The sequence below is a fragment of the Eulemur rufifrons genome, chromosome 1, assembly GCF_041146395.1.
Source record: "Eulemur rufifrons isolate Redbay chromosome 1, OSU_ERuf_1, whole genome shotgun sequence".
NCBI classification, from domain to species: Eukaryota; Metazoa; Chordata; class Mammalia; order Primates; family Lemuridae; genus Eulemur; species Eulemur rufifrons.
Window position 1 is genome coordinate 34,425,805 of NC_090983.1, and position 20,149 is coordinate 34,445,953.

Below are 20,149 nucleotides of genomic sequence, written 5' to 3' on the forward strand. Positions count from 1 at the left end.
TTGAATAATAAAATGTCATTTGTCATTGGGCTATTGTTTTATTGAACACAAATACCCTTATCATATGTTTTATACATATAACATGTGTATTACATATTGTCAAATATACAGTGTAACTAAAGTAAGCCAATCTCCACAAATTATTGATCAGATTAACAGGAATTATTCCAATTCTATCATCCAGAAGCATTACTTACGGAATTTAAGATTATTGTGCTCAGCCTTATGTATGGAAATAGCTATCAACAATATTTGCAGAGATGTTTTTTGTTTTGACTTTTAGATGAACCTGAGTTGTATATTCAAGAGTTGGTGGATTTTTGGTAGAAATAATCTTTACTTCTGGAGTCCACAAAATGTTATGAAGTTATGAAACACAGGGATTGTACTCAGGTCAGACAGTTTTTCCCAATGCCAGGATCTACAAGAGGTAAAGACTCTTTTATCATTCAGTCAGTATATATAGGGGATTTAAAGTATTAGAGATAGAAATTGGCATTTGACTAAGGAAAAACTCAGGAATATATGAATCACTTTTTTTTGTCTATTTTTGGTAGAGACAGAGTCTCACTCTTGCTCAGGCTGGTCTTGAACTCCTGACCTCAAGGGATCTTCCTGCCTCGGCCTCCCAGAGTGCTAGGATGACAGGTGTGAGCCACTGCAACCAGTCCTTTCTCTATTTTTAACCTATGGATTTCTTCTTATTAAAAATCCTTTTACTAAAATAAACTTAGCAGTTTGTCATATCCTCAAAACTTATTTTATAAGCATTTACTCCAACAATTAACTTTGTTATGTGACAAATTTTTATAATAGTGAAAAAATTATGACAAAGTAGTTCTAGAACATTTTAAATATACATAAGTAGCTCTTCTTTAAAAAAAAAAAAAGGTAGAAAATTTGCACTCTATATCCTTAAGGAGTTAAATGTGACTAATCTGATCATTATCTGCCAGTTGTATATTCGGTTCTTTTCATAACACCAGGTAATTCCTTAGGGGCCCTAACATGTGAATTTTTATACCTGTAAGTTATGATGAAAAAGTATCAAGGTCACAGACATGGGTGTGAAGTTCAGCCATTGCCCTTAGTATAGTATCTATGGCACTTTCATCCTAGTTTTCAATAACCACTTGTTAATCCCACCCGTTTGGATGAAATACCACCCTAGTCCATGAAATGTCTCATGGACAACACTTAACAGCTTATCACCAGGGCAATTGCTGTAGGGCTGAGGAGAGCTCTGTCAGTGTCACTACAATGCCCTTCATGGAAGATGAATGGAGGGTCACCCTTTAGGAGAGATTCTAGGGCTTCTGGCATCTTCAGACATCCATAGAAGCAGGATACAGAGCTACAGTCAATCCAAATCACTGCTATCTCCAAATCATTTCTTTGATCAGGAGCAGGTGTTTAGATATGTGAATATAAATGTACCAGATGCATTTTCATTTCTTTCATTCTGGAATAGCTGAGCAACTGTCTCATTTTCCTAGCCTTTCCTATTATTGATTCCTCACTACCATTCCCTCGGGGCTGGGGGACTGGGGCTTGCCCTCGCCATAAGGCTGAAGAGGATTTCCTTCTTTTCACTCCTCAGGGCCCCAGAGTACCCTGCATGGAAAGACTAAATGCCCAGCGAGAACTCAGATGAAGTAGTTGCTAACAATGGGGAGAGTCTATAACTAAGCATGTTAAATAAAAATTTACTGGTGGATACATAGAAAAACTGGCTAAATGCTAACCATCAGAACTTGTAGTACATCCATTTAAGTAACATTTGTTGGCAATTTATCATCCCTTGAGAATGAATTTTATTTGTGCAATAGCACAAGGTTTGTAGAACCAGGTCTGACAGAAGATTAAGTTCTAAGATGGTGTTTGAGGTGGAAAATTAGGCAAAATTCCAAAACAATAAGCCTCATTTCTAGTGAGACTTGTAAAGTTTTTGTAGAGAAAATTTCAAAAATGAGTTTCAAAAATGTTTCGAGCATTAAAATCATTGTATCAAGTATCAAGGAAGTAAAATCAGTGGATGTATAAGATAAAGGCGTGAGTGTGGAGGTGATTCTTGGAAGGCTTATATACGCCAGCATTCTTACTTGTAGGCAACAGAGGTGACTCATTTAGCAGTAAAGGAGTTTATTTCAAAAGATATTCTGGAATTGGACTTCATCAGAATTTAAAATTTCTGTTAGTCAATACTCACACTTTAAGAAATGAAAAGGCAGGCCACAGACTGGGAGAATATATTTGCAAAACATATCTGACAAAGTATTCATATTATGAATATATAAATGACGCCTATAAATCAATAATAAAAAGACATAGCACCTTATTATAAATGGGCAAAAGGCTTGGACAGATACTGCACAAAGGAAAATATACAGACTTCTGCTTCCAGAGACATGGAGTACATTCCTCCTATAAAATATAACTAAAAACCCTGAATACTGTGTAAAACAAACATAAGACCACAAGTGGTGAGTTCCTTGGTTTTATTTTGGTGTCATGTGTCTCAGACTTGGAGCTGAAGAAGCCAGCAACCCAGAAATGCCAATGTTGTGGACAAAAAAAAAGCTCTAACAAAAGCCTGGTAAGACAGCAAATGTTTAGACAATATTCCCTCTATTCCAGTCAAACACCACAGAAAAACCTGTGGCCCCATCCCCACCTACGCCAGCAAAAGCTAAGTGGGCAGCCTGGATTTCCACCCTCAAGAGGCTGTAACAAGGGGCCCCAAACCCTAGCCAGGGTGGTGACAGAGAAATAAGTAAGGAGCTGAGACTTTCATTCCCACTGGACAGTACCAGGTCCCCCAACTCTCACTCTGCTGTGTTGGTGGAGACCACATGGGGAGCTTGCACTTCCCCCTCCACCGGGAGTAATGCGGCATCCCTCTCTCTCCCAACTGGGGTGATGCCAGAGGAGCTTGGTGGAGAGTCAGGACTTCACTACTGCCACTACCACAGAGGTGTCAGTGGAGACCACACAGAGAGCTAGCATTCCCACCTTCGCCCCCCTGTAGTAAGGAACCACCCCCGTTAGCTGTCAACAGAGGTTGTCGAATGGGAAGCCTGGTCTTCTACCTCCACCTGGCAGTAACTAGACAGTAGGTCCCATATCCCAGCTGGAGTGGTGTAAGAAAAAAACCAATGAACACAGAAGGTATAAATAAGATACAGAGTCTCATGATGTGAAAATGCCCAGGTTTCAATAGAAAATTATTCATCACACCAAGAACCAGAAAGATGCCAAACTAAATGAATAAAGACAATGAAGTACACCAACAGTGAGATGACAGGGACGTTAGAATTATCTTTAAAAGATTTTAAAGCACTCATGATAAAAAACACTTCAACAAGCAATTATGAAACAAATGAAAAAATAGAAAACCTTAGCAAAGAAATAGAAGATTTAAAGAAGAACCAAACAGAACTTTTAGAACTCAAAAATACAATAACCAAAATAAAAAGCTCCATGGATAAACTCAACAGCAGAATGAAGGGGACAAAAGAAACCTATGAGCTGAAAGATAGAACAATATAGAAATTACCCTATCTGAACAACAAAGAGAAAATAGACACACACACACACACACACACACACACACCGCCCCCCCAGACCCTCAGGACCTTGGACAAGATAAAAAAAGATCTAATATTCATGTCATTAGAGTTATGGTGGAAGGATTGGAGAAGGAAAATGGGGCTGAAAAAGTACTCAAAGAAACAATGGCTAAAACATCCCAAATTTGGTAAGAGACATAAGTTTACAAATTTGAGAGGTAAAACTAATCTATAGTGATGGAAATCAGAATAATGACTGCCTGTAGGGGGTTGGTTGACTGTAAAGGCAGACAAGGGAACTTTCTGGGGTGATAGAAATGTTTTATATCTTTATCTGGTTGAAAGTAACACAGGTATATACAATTGTTTTTTTGTTTTTTTTTTTTTGAGACAGAGTCTCACTCTGTTGCCCAGGCTAGAGTGAGTGCCGTGGCGTCAGCCTAGCTCACAGCAACCTCAAACTCCTGAGCTCAAGGGATCCTCCTGTCTCAGCCTCCCAGTAGCTGGGACTACAGGCATGCACCACCATGCCCGGCTAATTTTTTCTACATATATTTTTAGCTGTCCATATAATTTCTTTCTATTCTTAGTAGAGATGGGGTCTCGCTCTTGCTCAGGCTGGTCTCGAACTCCTGAGCTCAAACGATCCGCCCACCTCGGCCTCCCAGAGTGCTAGGATTACAGGCGTGAGCCACCACGCCCGGCCGGTATATACAATTGTTAAACCTCATTGAACTGTACATCGAGATAGGTACATGTTACTACCTTGTAAAGGGTATTTTAATTTTAAAATATTTATTAGGGAATTCAGACTTGTTGGAAAAACTAAATAACCAAAACTCAATGCCAAGCTTCCAGGAATAACGTGCAAACCTACGCAAGAGAACAGGCCTATTGTCTGCACCAAGTGCTGCTGTCAGGAATCCAACTTTCTAGTCTACAACTGCAGTTTTTTGCAGGACCTTGCACCCCACCACCACCCAAAACCAGACACCCTTGCCAGCAAAATGGTTGTCCTCTGTGCAGCTTTCTTCTGCTTATGACTTACTTGTGAATCCAAACCTCACACAGGTGAGCCTGTGCTAGTTTGGGAGTATCTTGGTTCTGCAGAATACGCAGAATATGAGTACTCTGGGTTCTGGGCTCATGATTCCCCAATCATAGCACACACACTTAAAAGATGCCAGTCAGCCAGAAGACATGACACATGTTTACTGCAAATAGTGGCCTTCTATGAGGTTTACTTCAAAGAAGCAAAACCCCCTTGCGGTTTGGACAACATTTTGCTGAGTATATTAGGTAGTTTGCAGGGTCTGCAGAGACACGAGACCAGATGCCAAGCAGCCGAGAACAAATCAAGCTGGGAAAGTGTCTGCAGAAGGCCGTGCCACAGTCACCATGGGCACAGATCCAATAAGGGCAGCGATCCTTAACAACAGATAGAGGAGGGAAGATATTATCTTAAGAATGCTTTTTAGTTTTCAATGCTCAGGCTCTTGTCAGGGATAAAGGCCTCATCCAGAAACAGAATCCCTGTGACAGGATGCAGTTCGCCCTCTCGTCCATTCGCTTATTAACCAAATAGTTACTGGCTCTGCCAGACACAGTCTTGCCCTTATGGAATCAACAGGCCAGCAGAGGAGAAAAATAGGAAGTGAGTAATTACACAAATAAGTTTGCCATTGCAGTTGATGGAAATACTCTTACAGGGAAGCAAAGTTTGCTAGGAGAGCGTATAACAGAAGAACCTAAGCTACTCAAGGTCAGAGAAGGCTTCCCTGAGCAAATGATATTTGATAAAATACAGCTTCTGAAAATAGCGTTGTGTTTGTGGTGTTGGGGAAAAAAGACAGTAACTTTTCTTCACCCAGTACAAGTGTCAAGGCTGACACCTCTGCAACAAAAGGCAGATTAGCAAGAGAAAAGCTTAACGAATTTATTTAACAAAGTTTTACATGATGTTACCAAACCAAACTGGGGTCCCACTTGCCCAGTACGGCCAAGCCAAATATTGGAGCCCAGAGTTGCGGAAGCAGAAAGGGGCTTTACTCCCAGGGCCTCAAAACTCTCACTCCTGGGTGTCTTAGAAGTCGGGGGATTTTAAAGGCAGGGATAATTTCAGGCAAGCCGGGCCCAAAAAGGTGGGGATATCCTGAAGTAGGGAGGGGCATAGGTGGATTCAGAGCAGAAAGGAAGGTTAAGATGGGTGTGACAGGCCCCTCGGGAGAAACTGGAACAAAGAATAGCAGGTCAGAGTTCAATCCCTCAGTTCCGCCTTACCTGCATTTTCCATCCCGTGGGGGTTTCTGTGAAACAACTCAAGAGCACATATTAGGACGTTACCTTTTAGTTGCCAGAGGGAACCCAAACACCTCCTGACTCTGGCTGGCTTGGAGGGCCACTGTTCCCATCAGGTTGCCCATTCACTTGTCAAGGCTAGCCAGGTGTCACAACGTCCCCTGAAGGGACTCAAGATTTTCCTTTATTTTCATGCTTTGGGGGGCCAGTAGGCCCCTCAGAGGGGCCCCTGCTTGGTTTCAATGACACAGGAGCTTCAGAAATAAAGACCCAAAGACCCAGGGAAAATTGTGTCATAGTTTTATGCTAAGTCTGATGAAAGAAGTGCATAGCTGTGGAGAAATATGACTGGACAAAAAGGGTATGATCTGATTGTAAAGGACCCCCGGAGAAAAACTTTAACATTCAGCCTGCCCTTCACCTGTGAGAACAGAGTTGTTCTTTGAGACAACAGAAAATTCTTGGGTAACCTTTAACTGATTGTTTTAATTGCTTCAATCTGTATAACCACATTGTGTAGATGTAGTTAAATTTTACCAGGACCATTTAGGTTGCACAATCTACAAATAATGTACTTTGACTAAGACTAATGCTTTCTGCTTCTGTAAACTTGCTTGCTTAAAGATTGTTATTGAAACAGGTGGTCCGAGGCTGGTCCTGGGCCCCCACAACAATGGAAAATATGATGTAATGCTACCCCAACCCTTGTGTTAGAAGTCACATAGTCCTAACTCAAATTAGTATAAAACCTCCTTGCTTTTTCGGCTCGGGGCTGCTCTCTGTGCTGCCACCTTTGGCAGTGCAGAGATTAGTCGCTGGCCAGCTAATAAAGACTCCCAATTTGGCTCAATTCGGTCTTTAGGTGGTCATTTCTCATGTCTCAGACCATAGCACTGATGGTAACAAACAGAGAAATTTAGCAAGACTCGTCTATTCAGATTCTTCTTGGCCTCCCTGTGTATCATTCATTCCCCTAAGTATGGGGCAGAAGCCCTCTGGAATGAGGGTCTTATGATCTTACTTCAGAGTGTTAGAACCGGGGTCCACAATACCACGGGACAGAATGACAGAGTCACTGAGGCTGAAAACATCAAAAGGAGTTTTATTTACTAGCTCGAGCTAGGGTCCAAGTCTCAGAGCACCAGCGCAGTGGCCTCTATCTCGACAAGGACCCCATGTCCACTGGAAGGGAGCCTTCTATACCTTTTTACAGCGTTTACCCCAGCATTTTATTTCACCAGACCTTATATTGGTTCTGCCTTGTTCCGGGTCCCTGCTGATTGGTTCTGGATTAAGCGTATTCCCTCTGCATCTTATTTCGCCCCATAATGCCCTGCACACGCCTTGCACAAGCTGTTCACGCGCTGATCATGCCTTGCCCTTTTTATCTGATCGGTGGGCTGGGGCCCCGGAACTCTCCAGCCCTTTATCAGAAAGTAAATTGCGGTGCCTCTCTGGGGCCTGGTTTTGCTCAATTCCCAATTATGGCTTCACCCAAGCTAAGCGTCGAGCAAGCAAGCCATTGTTACAGAAGCAGAAGCTGCATTATGCTTTTAGCCCTCACAAGAGGAGGTAGGTTAGAGAGTGACTTTTCTACATTTTTTCATGGGTTGCTTTGGGGGAAAGGAGTTCTGGTTTCTAGGACATGCCTCACCTCAGAGGAGAAAGGAGGGCAGCAGAAGTTCAAAGAGATCTCACTTCTGAGGCTCTCCCTTTCACCATCACTACTACATTTCTAAGCCACCCATCTTGGCCCTTTTTCACGCTCCATTCTGATGCTACCTGAGGAACGATTTTTATTTCGACATGTGTGTTGTATATAATGAGCTCTAGGGTACTGGAGAGCCCTTGAATCTTTACTTGCAAACCAGTGGAATTTGAGAATTGGCAGAGGAAATGATGCCTTGGATTTGGTGGGCCAGAAAGGCACACTCTAAAAACCTTATACTCAGAATTCCTAAGGGTCTGATAGAGGTGGGTTGTGCAAAACCGGGGTTAACAGTAGATTTGTTACTCAAGAGATCGAGGTTCATTCGCCTAGTGAGTAACAAACAACTCCCCACGAGAATGAGAACGAGAATGCCAGGCTTGATCAGTAGGAGTTTTAATCACTTGCAGCAAGTGAGGAGCGCACTGGGAATATTCTCCAAAGCATGTCTCCCTGAGGGAAAGTGGCCTGGGGTTTCTATGGGATAGCAGAGAAAGAACACGCTGTGTCATCACCCATAGGGGTGTGGTTTCCCTTATGCACGGGTGGTTAGTTCCACATGCTAGCACACAGGCAGCATGTTATGGTAACGAAGCTATAGCTCTTCCCAGGGTAGAGGCTGCCAGGGGTGTGTCAGGGGCTAGTTTTAGCCACAGGGCCTCCTCATAAAACAAAGGCTGCAGAATAGGTTGATTGCTCAGGTTGGTTGAATTCCTATAGTCTCTCTAGACCCTCCTTTCCTAGTACAAATGTAGCTAGCTACATTATCTGGTGATAAAAATAGACTAGCCTGGGCAACGTAGCCAGAACTTGAGACCTCATCTCTACAAAAAATTTAAAAATTAGCCAGGCGTGGTGTCATGCACCTGTAGTCCCAACAACTCAGGAGGCTGAGGAAGGAGGATCGCGTGAGCCCAGGAGTTCAGGGCTGCAGTGAGCTGTGATCATGCCACTTTACTCCAGCCTCAGTGACAGAGTGAGATCCTGTCTCAAAAAAATAACAATAATAATAAGATAAAATATCCAGCTAATCTCTGCTACAAAATTGTTTGCTTAGTGTGTGAGGAGAAATCCCCACACATTTGGTCACCAAAGTCGTCTATATTAATTATTATTATATGACATGAGAAAGGAGGAAAAACAATTTGAGTTTTTCCACCTTAGGTCTCTCCTATTTTTTTTAAGAGATGGGTTGACTTCATATTCAGGAATAGCAAATCCCTTTCACTCCATCCGTAATTCCTACACAACTAACAAGCTCATTTTGCCATGCACCATCCTACATGCCCCCTGCCTGAAGCAATGCTTGAAAAATCTCTCTCCTCCCAATTCCCCCAAATTATCATTAGTTATTTTAAATCCTGTTGCACTAACACATTTAACTATGTTCAGATGTTCAAAATAACAGTACAATTGGCCCTCTGTATCCATGGGTGCTGCATCCATGAATTCAACCAAGAGTGGATGGAAAATATTTGGAAAAAAAAATAGATGATCCCATCTGTACAGACCATGTACAGACTTTTTTCCTTGTCATTATTCCCTAAACAATCCAGTATAACAACTATTTATGTAACAGAGTGAACGGCCTGAAATAGGGTAAAAATGTTTTACGAGTTATCTATTTGACGCCCCCCAACTCTTTCTGGGAATTAAAACTTGCATCCCTGCCCGAGGCCATTCATTCAGAGGGGTGGGGGAGTGCCCTTTGTTCTTTGTACCACAGGAGATGGCTCAATGGAATTGTCTGGGCAGAGGTCACGCAATTGTTTTCACTGGAGATGGCGTCAATGGGGCCATCAACTATGGTTAAACAGCAATAACTCCCAAGCTGAAAATTCCCTTTAAAACTCTATTTTTGCTTATAGGGAGAATGTTGGTACCTTAAGATGAGAGTCTGCCATCCTCCTCATTTGCTGTCAAATTAATAAACTTCCCTTTCCTTCTCCTCGAGTAACTTGTCCTCATGCTATTGATGTGGCCTCGGGGACAAGTGCTGAACTTTTGGTAACATTTATATAGCATTTACATTGTATTAGGTATTATAAGCAATCTAGAGATGACTTAAAGTATAGGAGGATGTGCACAGGTGATATGCAAATACTACACCATTTTATATTAATATAACGACTTAAGCATCCGTGGACGCTGGTATCCTCAGAGGGTCCTGGAACCAGTCTCCCACAGTTACCAAGGGACAACTGTACACAAATACAGCACTACAGGAAAATCTTCATTGATTGCTAAATGGAAAGGTTGTGAATACAGCTTAGAAAAAAAACTTCTTATTAATGTAAATAAGCAAAAGGGACGTTTTAATAGAGGTTGCTGCCAAGACTTACACTCTCGTTATCTCTAGTCATAAGATATTAATATAAGCCATTATTATATTATAAAATATACCTTGTATGTTATTCAGTGAAATTTTGTAAGTTTATAAGAATAGAATTTTCATAAAGCAACTTTAAAATGAAGAATTAAAAACTATAAATTTTAAGATATTCCAAATTTACTGAGAAAAATTTAAAACATATAAAGATGCACATTTTCATAACTTATTTTCTTTTTGAAGTCACATATATCACATTTTATTTCTTCTCCAGTAGTCTCAGTTCTAGCTTCCAAAAAGCTGTGCTGTTAACATAGCTATTATCTAAAATTTATTTTCTGTTATAATTTGCTCCCAAGATCACAAATACAGTCTTTAAAATGGTTCATTTACTTACCTATATAGACAGATGTAAATATATATTTCTACCAAGGGAAAAGCTGCTTCTTTTTTTCTTTTCTTTTCTTTTTCTTTCTTTCTTTTTTGAGACAGGGTCTCCCTCTGTTGCCCGGGCGAGAGAGCAGTGGCATCATAGCCCACTGCAACCTCAAACTCCCGGGCTCAAGCAATCCTGCTTTAGCCTCCCGAGTAGCTGGGACTACAGGTACACACCACCATGCCTCGCTCGTTTTTCTATTTTTGTAGAGATGGGAGTCTTGCTATGTTGCTCAGGCTAGTCTTGAACTCCTGACCTCAAGAGATCCTCCCACCTCAGCCTTCCAAAGTGTTGGGATTGCAGGCGTGAGACACCGCACCTGACCAAAACTCCTTTTAAGAGAAACCATTCACAAAATATGTCATCTGCATTGTTTACAATTTCTTGATTTATTCACTCAACTGGATCTAGATTCTCATAGACTAAATTTTTGTAGGGTAATGATTTAAAATTTCATATTTTATATCAAATCACTTGATGCAAAAAAAAGAGAAGGCAAGGGCCAAGTAGTAACAGCTGCAATGTGGAATTCTGAATCAAACAAGCACACCTGGGTCCAACTTAAGACATCATCAGGTTAGTGCTAGCCTGTACAGGAAGTCTTGGAGAATAATGGGTACATTGTGAAGTTTCTGGCATACTTGTAAATTAGCTAGTGAAAGCTTAAGGCAGATGGGATTTTAGCCAGTTGATGGCTGGCCTATTTTTAATTTAGAATTGTAAGCAGGAAAAGAGGCTGTTTTATAATCAGCCAAAATCACAGTAGTCATTAAGATATGCCCTGGAAATAAATCAGGGGTTTTGGAAGTCCCCAGGCATCCCCAGTAGTTAGTGTACTGCATGCTGCGGTACCAAATACTCTAATAGAGGAAAAGATTCCACACAACTCTCAAATTCTGACTTACTCTCAGAGACTCGGACAATGACTAAATGTTAAGCTCTGGCCCCAAGAAACACTTTTCGGTCAAACTAAAGAATCTCATCTTTTACTGTTGGGATCATAGGATCTAGCTAAAATGCAACTTAACTTGGGTGTTTTAAAAATTGAGATTTCCTGATGGTGCATCTTTATAATACTGGTATACTAAGAAGTCAGTGGGAGGGGATGCTGGTTTCTCAGGACCAGATGATCTTTTCTCCTGGCTGTACCTCCTCTACGTTAACTTCCATGTTTTTCAGGGATTTGAGGCCCCAACTCTGCAGCTATCTAACTGTGGGAATTCTGGACATTTAATTCTGTGGCCTTGGTTTGCTGGTGTTTCTGTTTTATTTTTAAATCTGCCAAAGAAAAAGACAAGAAAAGGGAGACTCAATTTTCTTTAAGGTTTCTTTTCTAGCTCTTAAACATGTTTTCTTATTCTCTCCTTGGGATTTGCTAAATAATAGCAGCACGACTAAGCCCTTTTATAATAGTTGTGCTAAGAAGAAGTTGCCAACACTTATTTTAGATTCAATCCCAAAATAAAGCAAACCCTAGACTTCCCCAAACAGATAAATATCCTCTTCAGTCTGGAATATGCTAAACAACACTGTACAAACCTGATGGCAAAAAAATTGGTCGGGCGTGGTGGCTCACGCCTGTAATCCTAGCACTCTGGGAGGCTGAGACGGGAGGATCGCTCAAGGTCAAGAGTTCAAGACCAGCCTGAGCAAGATCGAGACCCTGCCTCTACTAAAAATAGAAAGAAATGATCTGGACAGCTAAAAATATATATAGAAAAAAATTAGCCGGGCATGGTGGCGCATGCCTGTAGTCCCAGCTACTCTGGAGGCTGAGGCAGGAGGATCGCTTGAGCCCAGGAGTTTGAGGTTGCTGTGAGCTAGGCTGACGCCATGGCACTCTAGTCCGGGCAACAGAGTGAGACTCTGTCTCAAAATAAATAAATAAATAAATAAATAAAAATAAAATTACTATCCTTCAGTGCCCTAAAGCTGCAGTTCCCAACCCCCGGGCCACAGCCCAGTACCAGTCCGTGGCCTGTTAGGAAATGGCCGCGTATCAACACCTGAGTGCCGCATCACCGCCCCTCCACCCACAACACCCCACGCCCCACTCTCGCTCTGTGGAAAAATTGTCTTCTATGAAACCGATCCCTGGTGCCAGAAAGATTGGGGACCGCTGCCCTAAAGCCCCCAGATCAGCTGGTATGGGACTTACTTCTTGAGAAAAGAAAAACCAATCTCTATATCCACCCATATCCATTGGAGATATGTTTGGAAATTCTGACATGGCAACCTCCTCACTTTGTAAAATATTAAAACATTACAGACCTGTTAGAACTTACCTGATTTCTCTCAATCAAATCAAACCAAAATACAGAAGGGTTACCCTCAATGTTAATGCTTTGGTTAAAGGTCCTCACAAGCAGTAGTAGTCTCATTATAAAACATGGCTTTTGATTCCATCAAGTGGTGTTCAACATGTTTCAAAAAGCTCCCACATTTAAAAAACAAAACAAGATAATTTCTGCCAACTCTGGCAACAAAGCTGGGTAGGGGCAGCAGGTCAGCTGCAAAGCTACTCTCTTACCCCATTTTATTCTCTGTTTCCTCCAGCGACCCCTGCAGCAATGGGAGAGGGAGATGATGACAAACACTCCTTCCATTAGGAACCTTCCTTCGTGGTGAATGTTCTTACTACTGCTAGATTTATCTTCCCCAGGGAAAACACTGGCTACAATTATTGTTTACTGGTTTGAAGAAAGTGTACCTTTTACCTTATATTCTAAATTTCCCAGTGATTTCTAGAACTGATAGCATATCAGAGTCACCTGGGAAGTTTTTATAATAAAACCCAGATTCAGACCCTCCCATTCTCAAATCAGTTTCCAAAGGTGGAGCCCAGAAATCTATAGTTTTAAACTCTTCCTTTGTTTTCTGATATACAAAGAGGCTTAGAAAACATTCTTCCACCCCCTTTTCTTCCATCTCTCTTACTGTCTTTCACAAACTGGTAAGCAATGTCACTTGAATAAGTTTTATGCATCAACTAAAGGATCATATCGTCCAGAAAGAAATCCATGCGTACACAGTTAACTGATCTTGGACAAGGGTGCCAAGAATACACAATGGGGAAAGGATAGTCTCTTGAATACCAGGTGCTGGGAAAACTGCATATCCATATGCAAAAGCATGAAATCGGACCCCTGTCTTACACCATACACAAAAATCAACTCAAAATGGATTAAAGTCTTAAAAGATAGACACTGCAGGGTGCAGTGGCACAAGCCTGTAATCCCAGATATTCAGGAGTCTGAGGCAGGAAGATCATTTGAACCAGGAGTTCAAGACCAGCCTGGGAAATATAGTGAGACCCCATCTCAAAAAAAAAAAAAAAAAAACCAACCCCCAAAATATCAAACTTTTAGCTCTGCACAGCGAAGGAAACAATCGACAGTGAAAAGACAACCTCCAGAATGGAGAAAATATTTGCAAACCTACACTTGATAAGGAGTTAATCTCTAAAATATATAAGCCTTCAGGCTTGGTGGCTAACACCTGTGATCCTAAACCTCTGGGAGGCTGAGGCAGGACTGATTGAGGCCAGGAGTTTGAGACTAGCCTGAGCAAGAGCGAGACCCCAATCGCTACAAAAAATAGTAAAATTAGCTGGGTGTGGAGGTGCGCACCTGTAGTCCCAGCTACTTGGGAGATTGAAGCAGGAGGATTGCTTGAGCCCAGAAGTTGGAGGTTGCAGTGAGCTATGATGACGCCACTGTACTCCAGCCAGGGTGACAGAGCAAGACTCTGTCTCAAAAAAGAAAGAAAGAAAAAAAAAAAAAAAAAAATATATATATATATATATATATATATATATATATATGGAATTCCTACAACTCAACAGTACTATAAAATAACTAATAGCCCAATTAAAAAATGGGCTAAGGACTTGAATAAACATTTCTCCAAAGAAGACATACAAATAGCCAACAAGTATACGGAAAAATGTTCAATGGTTAGTTATCAGGGAAATGTAAATCAAAACCACAATAAAGTATCACCTCACATGACTATTATTTTTGATAACAGACATCAAAAATACAAAGACAAGTGTTCGTGAGGATGTGGACAAATTGGAACCCTTGCACACTGTTGGTGGGAATGCAAAATGGTGCAGCCACTAGGGAAAACAGAATGGAGGTTCCTCAAAAAATTAAATATAGAACTATCATATGATCCAACAATCTCACTTCTGGACATTTACACAAAAGAATTGAAGCCAGGATCTTGAAGAGATATTAGCATTCCTATGTTCATTACAACAGTATTCACAATAGCCAAGGTATAGAAACAACCTAAATGTCTACTGACAGATGAATAAAGAAAATGTGATATATACATATAATGGAATATTATTCAGCCTTAAAAAGGAAATTCTTCAATATACTACAACATAGATGAACCTTGAAAACATTATGCTAAGTGAAACAACCCAGTCACAGAAAGGCACATACCGCATGATTTCACACGTGTTCGTAGAATCAAAAGTTACTGATCAGCAAGCACAAAGTTTCAGTCAAGCAAGATGAATAAGCTCTAGAGATCCGCTGCACAACACTGTATCTACAGTCAACAATAATGTAGTGTACACGTAAACATTTGTTGAAAGTAGATCTCATGTTAAGGGTTCTTACTACAATAAAATTTAAAAATATTTACCATATTAAGAATTTAAGTTATAAATGGATCAATACAAGGAGGATGTAGTAAATGGTAATCTGCAGAAAATGATCTCAAGTTTAATGTTTTCAGAGACTTAAATGAATCATGTGAGTTTGGGAGACATGAAGAAATGGGTAACAGGAAGGAAATAAAAAGTACCACTATCAGAGTAAATATTAAATCCATAGCACAAACTTTTTGAGATCAACAGTGTGAATTTGAGAGGATTACTGTGGTAGACTGAATAAAGGCCCCTAAAGTATCCACATCCTAATCCCTGGAACCTATGAACGTGTTACTTCTTATGGCAAAAGGGACTTTGCAAATGTGATTAAGGATTTTGAGATTGGGAGATTATCCCGGATTATCCAGGCGGGACCAATGATGTAATCAGAAGTGTCATTATGAGGAGTCAGAGGGTAGATACTACAGAAGAAAAAAACAATGTGATGATAGAAGCAGGGACTGGAATGAAGCAGCCACAAGCATTCTTTAATGCTGGCAACCACCAGAAGATGAAGAGGAAATGAAAGAATTCTCCCCTGGAGTTCTAAAAGGAACTAGGAACCTGATTTTAGCCAGTTAAACTGATGTGGGGCTTCTGACCTTGAGAACTGTGAGAGGATATATATTGTTTTAATCCACTAAATTTGTGGTATTTTACTACAGCAGCCATAGGAAACTATTATAATCACTAACATGGTATCTCAACAATCAGAATGCAAAATCTGGGCTGGGTACAGTGGTGCACGCCTGTGGTCCTAGCTACTTGGGAGGCTGAAGCAAGAGGATCACTTCAGCCCAGGACATCAGGCTGCAGTGAGCTGTGATTGTGCCACCGCTCTCCAGCCTGGGTGACAGAATCTAAGATCTGCATTTGTTTCATAAAATGTTAAACTACAACTGTTATACAAAATACAAGTGGCTCTCATGAGGTCCACACAAAATAGTGATAAATACACTATTTATGGCATTATAAGCTGCTTTTAACAAAGTTTATAGGAGAAACCATTAGAAAATGAATAGCTTACTAGTTTTTTCGATGTTGGTGTCATAATTAAACCTAGAATCATTATCACTTAATTGACATACTATCTTCACAGATGTAAGTTCAGGATCTCAAGGTATTTATCTTTTGGAAATTGAGATTAATATGAAAATATAGTATTCTCTTTAATTACACTAGGTTCTTGTACTTGACATGAAGCTTTGTGTTCTACAAAAAGAAATGCAAACAGCAGAAAAATCACACAAACGAAGAGTGAGGCTCCTCATTAAACCTGTTAGATAAGTAATCAAACTCTTTAGGGGATTCACTTGGTAGTTTTCCAGTTTTGTACTCTACACTAATAATGCATATTTTTTCAGAAAACAGATTTGAATGTTTTGATCATCTCAAACTGCTAAATGTGTTGCACAAATATATCTGCATTGTCTCCTTAATTAACAATTAGCTGCTTCAAGAAATAAAAATCAACTACTTTTAATAAAACATTTACATAGCATGGAAGAACTTCACAGTTCTTTACAACTACACAGGAGTTCTTTGTAAAAGTTTCTTTATAAAGAAACCTTCAGCACATTCAAGAAGTATTCACCAACTAAGTCTATAAAATTTAGAATTTAAATGCTCAAATAAAATCACACGAACCCTTGAAGCAAAAAGATATCACACAGAAAGTAGGGCAAAGTATCCATGGAAAAAAATTAGTTCTATTAAAATCAATGTGACATCAATCAGGTACTGTGTTTATAACCATAACACTGCCCTTATCAACAATGTAATCAAAGATTTCTAACTTTACTGACATTAAAAGGTATTAAGTAATCAAGAATTTAACTAAGAAACTGTTTTAGAAATGCAAATTTAACACCTCAAATCAGAGAAAAAATGTGCACACACAAAAGAACTATGTTAACATAAATGATTAAAACTATTTTCCCAGAAATGATAGGAGAAAAAGAGTTGACTATATTTTCTTACAGAAAGAAAAATCTAATTTTAATTTTGGATCTATATAGGATAATTGAAACAAAAAGTGGAACCTAACTTGCCTCTCACACAGAACTGATAATTTTCTATTTCCTCTCTTCTTAGAGTACTTAACTTTTATAAATCAATAGTTTTCTAGGCTCATTAATTTTTTAAATACCACTTATGTACATGCATGTACATTTTAAAAACTCCATGAACAGTATTAAGGAAAAACAGGAACTATTTCATTTAGTTCTTACCTAACAGTGAATCAACTTCATAGTGCAATGAATATTAGTGAGATGTCAATATGAATACAAAAGCAAGAATACAAACTGATGTTTTCTTTTGGAGATATTTTTATGATCAATTCCAAACACACAGTACAGGGAAGATGGAATGAGTACGGAAAAAGGTCATATTTTATTTCCCCATTAACACTAAACCATATTATTCAAACTATGTTTCAAAATAATCAGCCAGATCACCAATGCCAGTCACTACCTTAGTTCAAATGTTCACTAACAGTCAAGCAATAGAAATCCATTGTGAGACACTGTCTAGAAAGAATAGCTACATTGCTATATATAATTTACTAATTTAGTAGTTTAGTCTCCCAATATTTAGCAAGTTTGTTTAAAAATTACTATTCTCATTGGTTTATAGTAACATTAATATAAATGCATAATTTCAAAGCCAACATTCCTTTCACTGCGAACATAAAACTTCTTAAAAGATACTTGTGGGTTGGGGTACAGTAATGACAATGGCTCCTGGGATACCACTTTTCAAAGCCCAAAAGACTGGCAAGTTTGGAAAGGCATAAACTATATATACACACTCTCATTATGCTACTATTTTCCACATTTTTGCTATACATACTTGTCTCATAATATGGTATAAATTACTCCCTCAAATTTGAAAAATGAGATGAATACATTTTCATCTTCAAAATAACACCCTGTAAATGAAAAAAAGTTCCTCATATTTGTTAAATCTAGTCAAGAGATGGATTTAAATATGTTCACTTTGATAACATGTACAATTTTTTCACCCCATCTTAGTGCCTCATTACAATTTGGCAATAAGACTTCCAGTGCTTTACCAAAAACTGCATTCAATAGATTGTAAGATTGTTAAATCTGCACTTGAATCCTTCTTAAAACACTGAATTATAACAAAGTCCAAAAAAATATATGAACATTCATCAATACCCTTGGGAACCTGTGTATTACTGCAAATAATCTCACATGTGCATATGATTCACACAAACTTGGTGGGAAGGGGGTGTAAAATAAATACTACAATATTCTTCAACTCTAATGCTGCCTAGATGGTTAGATGAAAAGATTAATATTACTAACAGGAAGAGTCAAACTATCTTGAGGACTGTTTTCTAAGTAGTTAGAACAATTTTGAAAACAAAGATAAGCAAGAGCCTATGCCAATACATTTTTCCTGTAGTGTAATATAATTGCTAATATGAGGTATAATCTGTAAGCAATTAATACAAATATAAATAGGTATAAGCCACCACTAAAACACAGTCTGGTGAAAAGCTTCTCAGCGAACGTAGTTTGAGAAGGTTAAGGGAAATGAGAGAGGGAAGACAGGGCAGGTTTCCAGTGGGAACATTATTTACGTGCCTTATCATCATCTTGTATGTAAAAGTTCACTGTTGCAGAAACGTAAATCCTTTCCAAGTATGCAGGCCTGGAATATACTTTATTGTAGCATAGTAAGATTAAGTATTACTAATGCTTCATTTGCATTTTATATTTGGATATACACATAATCATATATGCATACCAAAAACTATAAACAGATTTTTAGAACACTTTTATCTCATTTTGGGAAAGTTAACAGTTAAGATGGAAGTATGTACTACAGAATTTTCTAGAATATCTAAAATCAGGGGTAAAAATCAAAGGAAAACATTACTATCTCTTTAGTAAATGGCTTGTGTGAAACCTCAAGCTCACTCATCTTTTTATGGATGGGTTTATTTGATGAGGATTGTGATCCAATGATTGTTTAGCAGCAATTTTACCAAACTGTAAATTCTTTTATTAACAGGCATTATAAACAGATAATACTAATCTTATTTAAAAACCATGAGTGCCACACCGGTGAATATACAGCTTATGAATAACTTAAAAAGTATTTCCCATTTTAAAAGGCAAACACAGCATACAAAAACCTATACTAAACAAAGAAGCTATAATATGGATACATGATTGATGTGTCTAAAATGATATATATACAGTACATAATTAATGTTAATTATGTGATCAGTACATTTTTCTGTATGATTCCCTTCATGCTTCACTTTCCCCAGAAACTGAATTCTGAACTTCTTCTTCTAAAATTGGTACAATCAGGTTATCCTTGGACATCAAATTATATTTCATCACAAATTTAGTAAACCGATGACACAAAAATGTTTCATTCTGTAGAAAGGAAGAAAAAATATGTTATTTTACTATCCGGAATTTAAAAACTAGAAATAATATCAATATATATTATTGTCATTCTGATAAGAATACATCAAGATAATTAGTGAAATATACTTACTTCATATTCATCAAATATCTGCCGGTGATGAAAATAAGCATGTGAAAATATTCTGTAAATCCTACGGCATACTGATCCTAGTTTTGCTACAGATGATTCCTTTATGCTAACCCTAAAATTAGAAAAGAAACCATAGATTCAAGGAACTGGATAGACTCTTAGGCACAATATAGTCCAATCTTCTCAATTCACAAATGTGGTAATTGACACCTAGGGAAAATAAGTGACTAGTCCAAGGTCACAGTGCTAGTAAGTGCCTGGAACTCCTGCTTCTCATTCCTGGGCCAGCGTTCTGTCTACCTAACCACAGTGACTACATAATATTTGGCATTACAGATTTTTTTTTTTTTTGAGAAAGGGTCTGACTGTGTCACTTAGGCTGGAGTACCGTGGCATGATCGTAGCTCACTGCAACCTCAAACTCCTGGGCTCAAGAGATACTCCTGCCTCAGCCTCCTGAATAACTAGGACTACAGGTGGGCCACTATGCCTAATTTTTTTTTTAATTTTTTGTAGATTCAGAGTTTCTGTTGCCTAGGCTGATCTTGAACCCCTGGCCTCAAGCGATCTTCCTTCCTTGGCCTCCCAAAGTGCTGGG

General features: G+C 39.1%; 1 protein-coding gene across 3 annotated transcripts in view; it reads right to left on the bottom strand.

Moving 5' to 3' along the window:
* Positions 1-17,652: 17,652 nt before the first annotated feature.
* Positions 17,653-20,149, bottom strand: part of LOC138395903 (MOB-like protein phocein) — a 44,604-nt gene continuing 42,107 nt past the window's right edge. For all 3 annotated transcript variants that reach the window (XM_069489153.1, XM_069489085.1, XM_069489025.1), the window contains 2 exons: positions 19,552-19,663; positions 17,653-19,427 (listed from right to left, as the gene is read on the bottom strand). In XM_069489153.1, the coding sequence (XP_069345254.1) occupies positions 19,296-19,427; positions 19,552-19,663 (244 nt within the window). In that variant the 3' untranslated portion in view covers positions 17,653-19,295. The remainder of the gene's footprint in view (positions 19,428-19,551; positions 19,664-20,149) is intronic.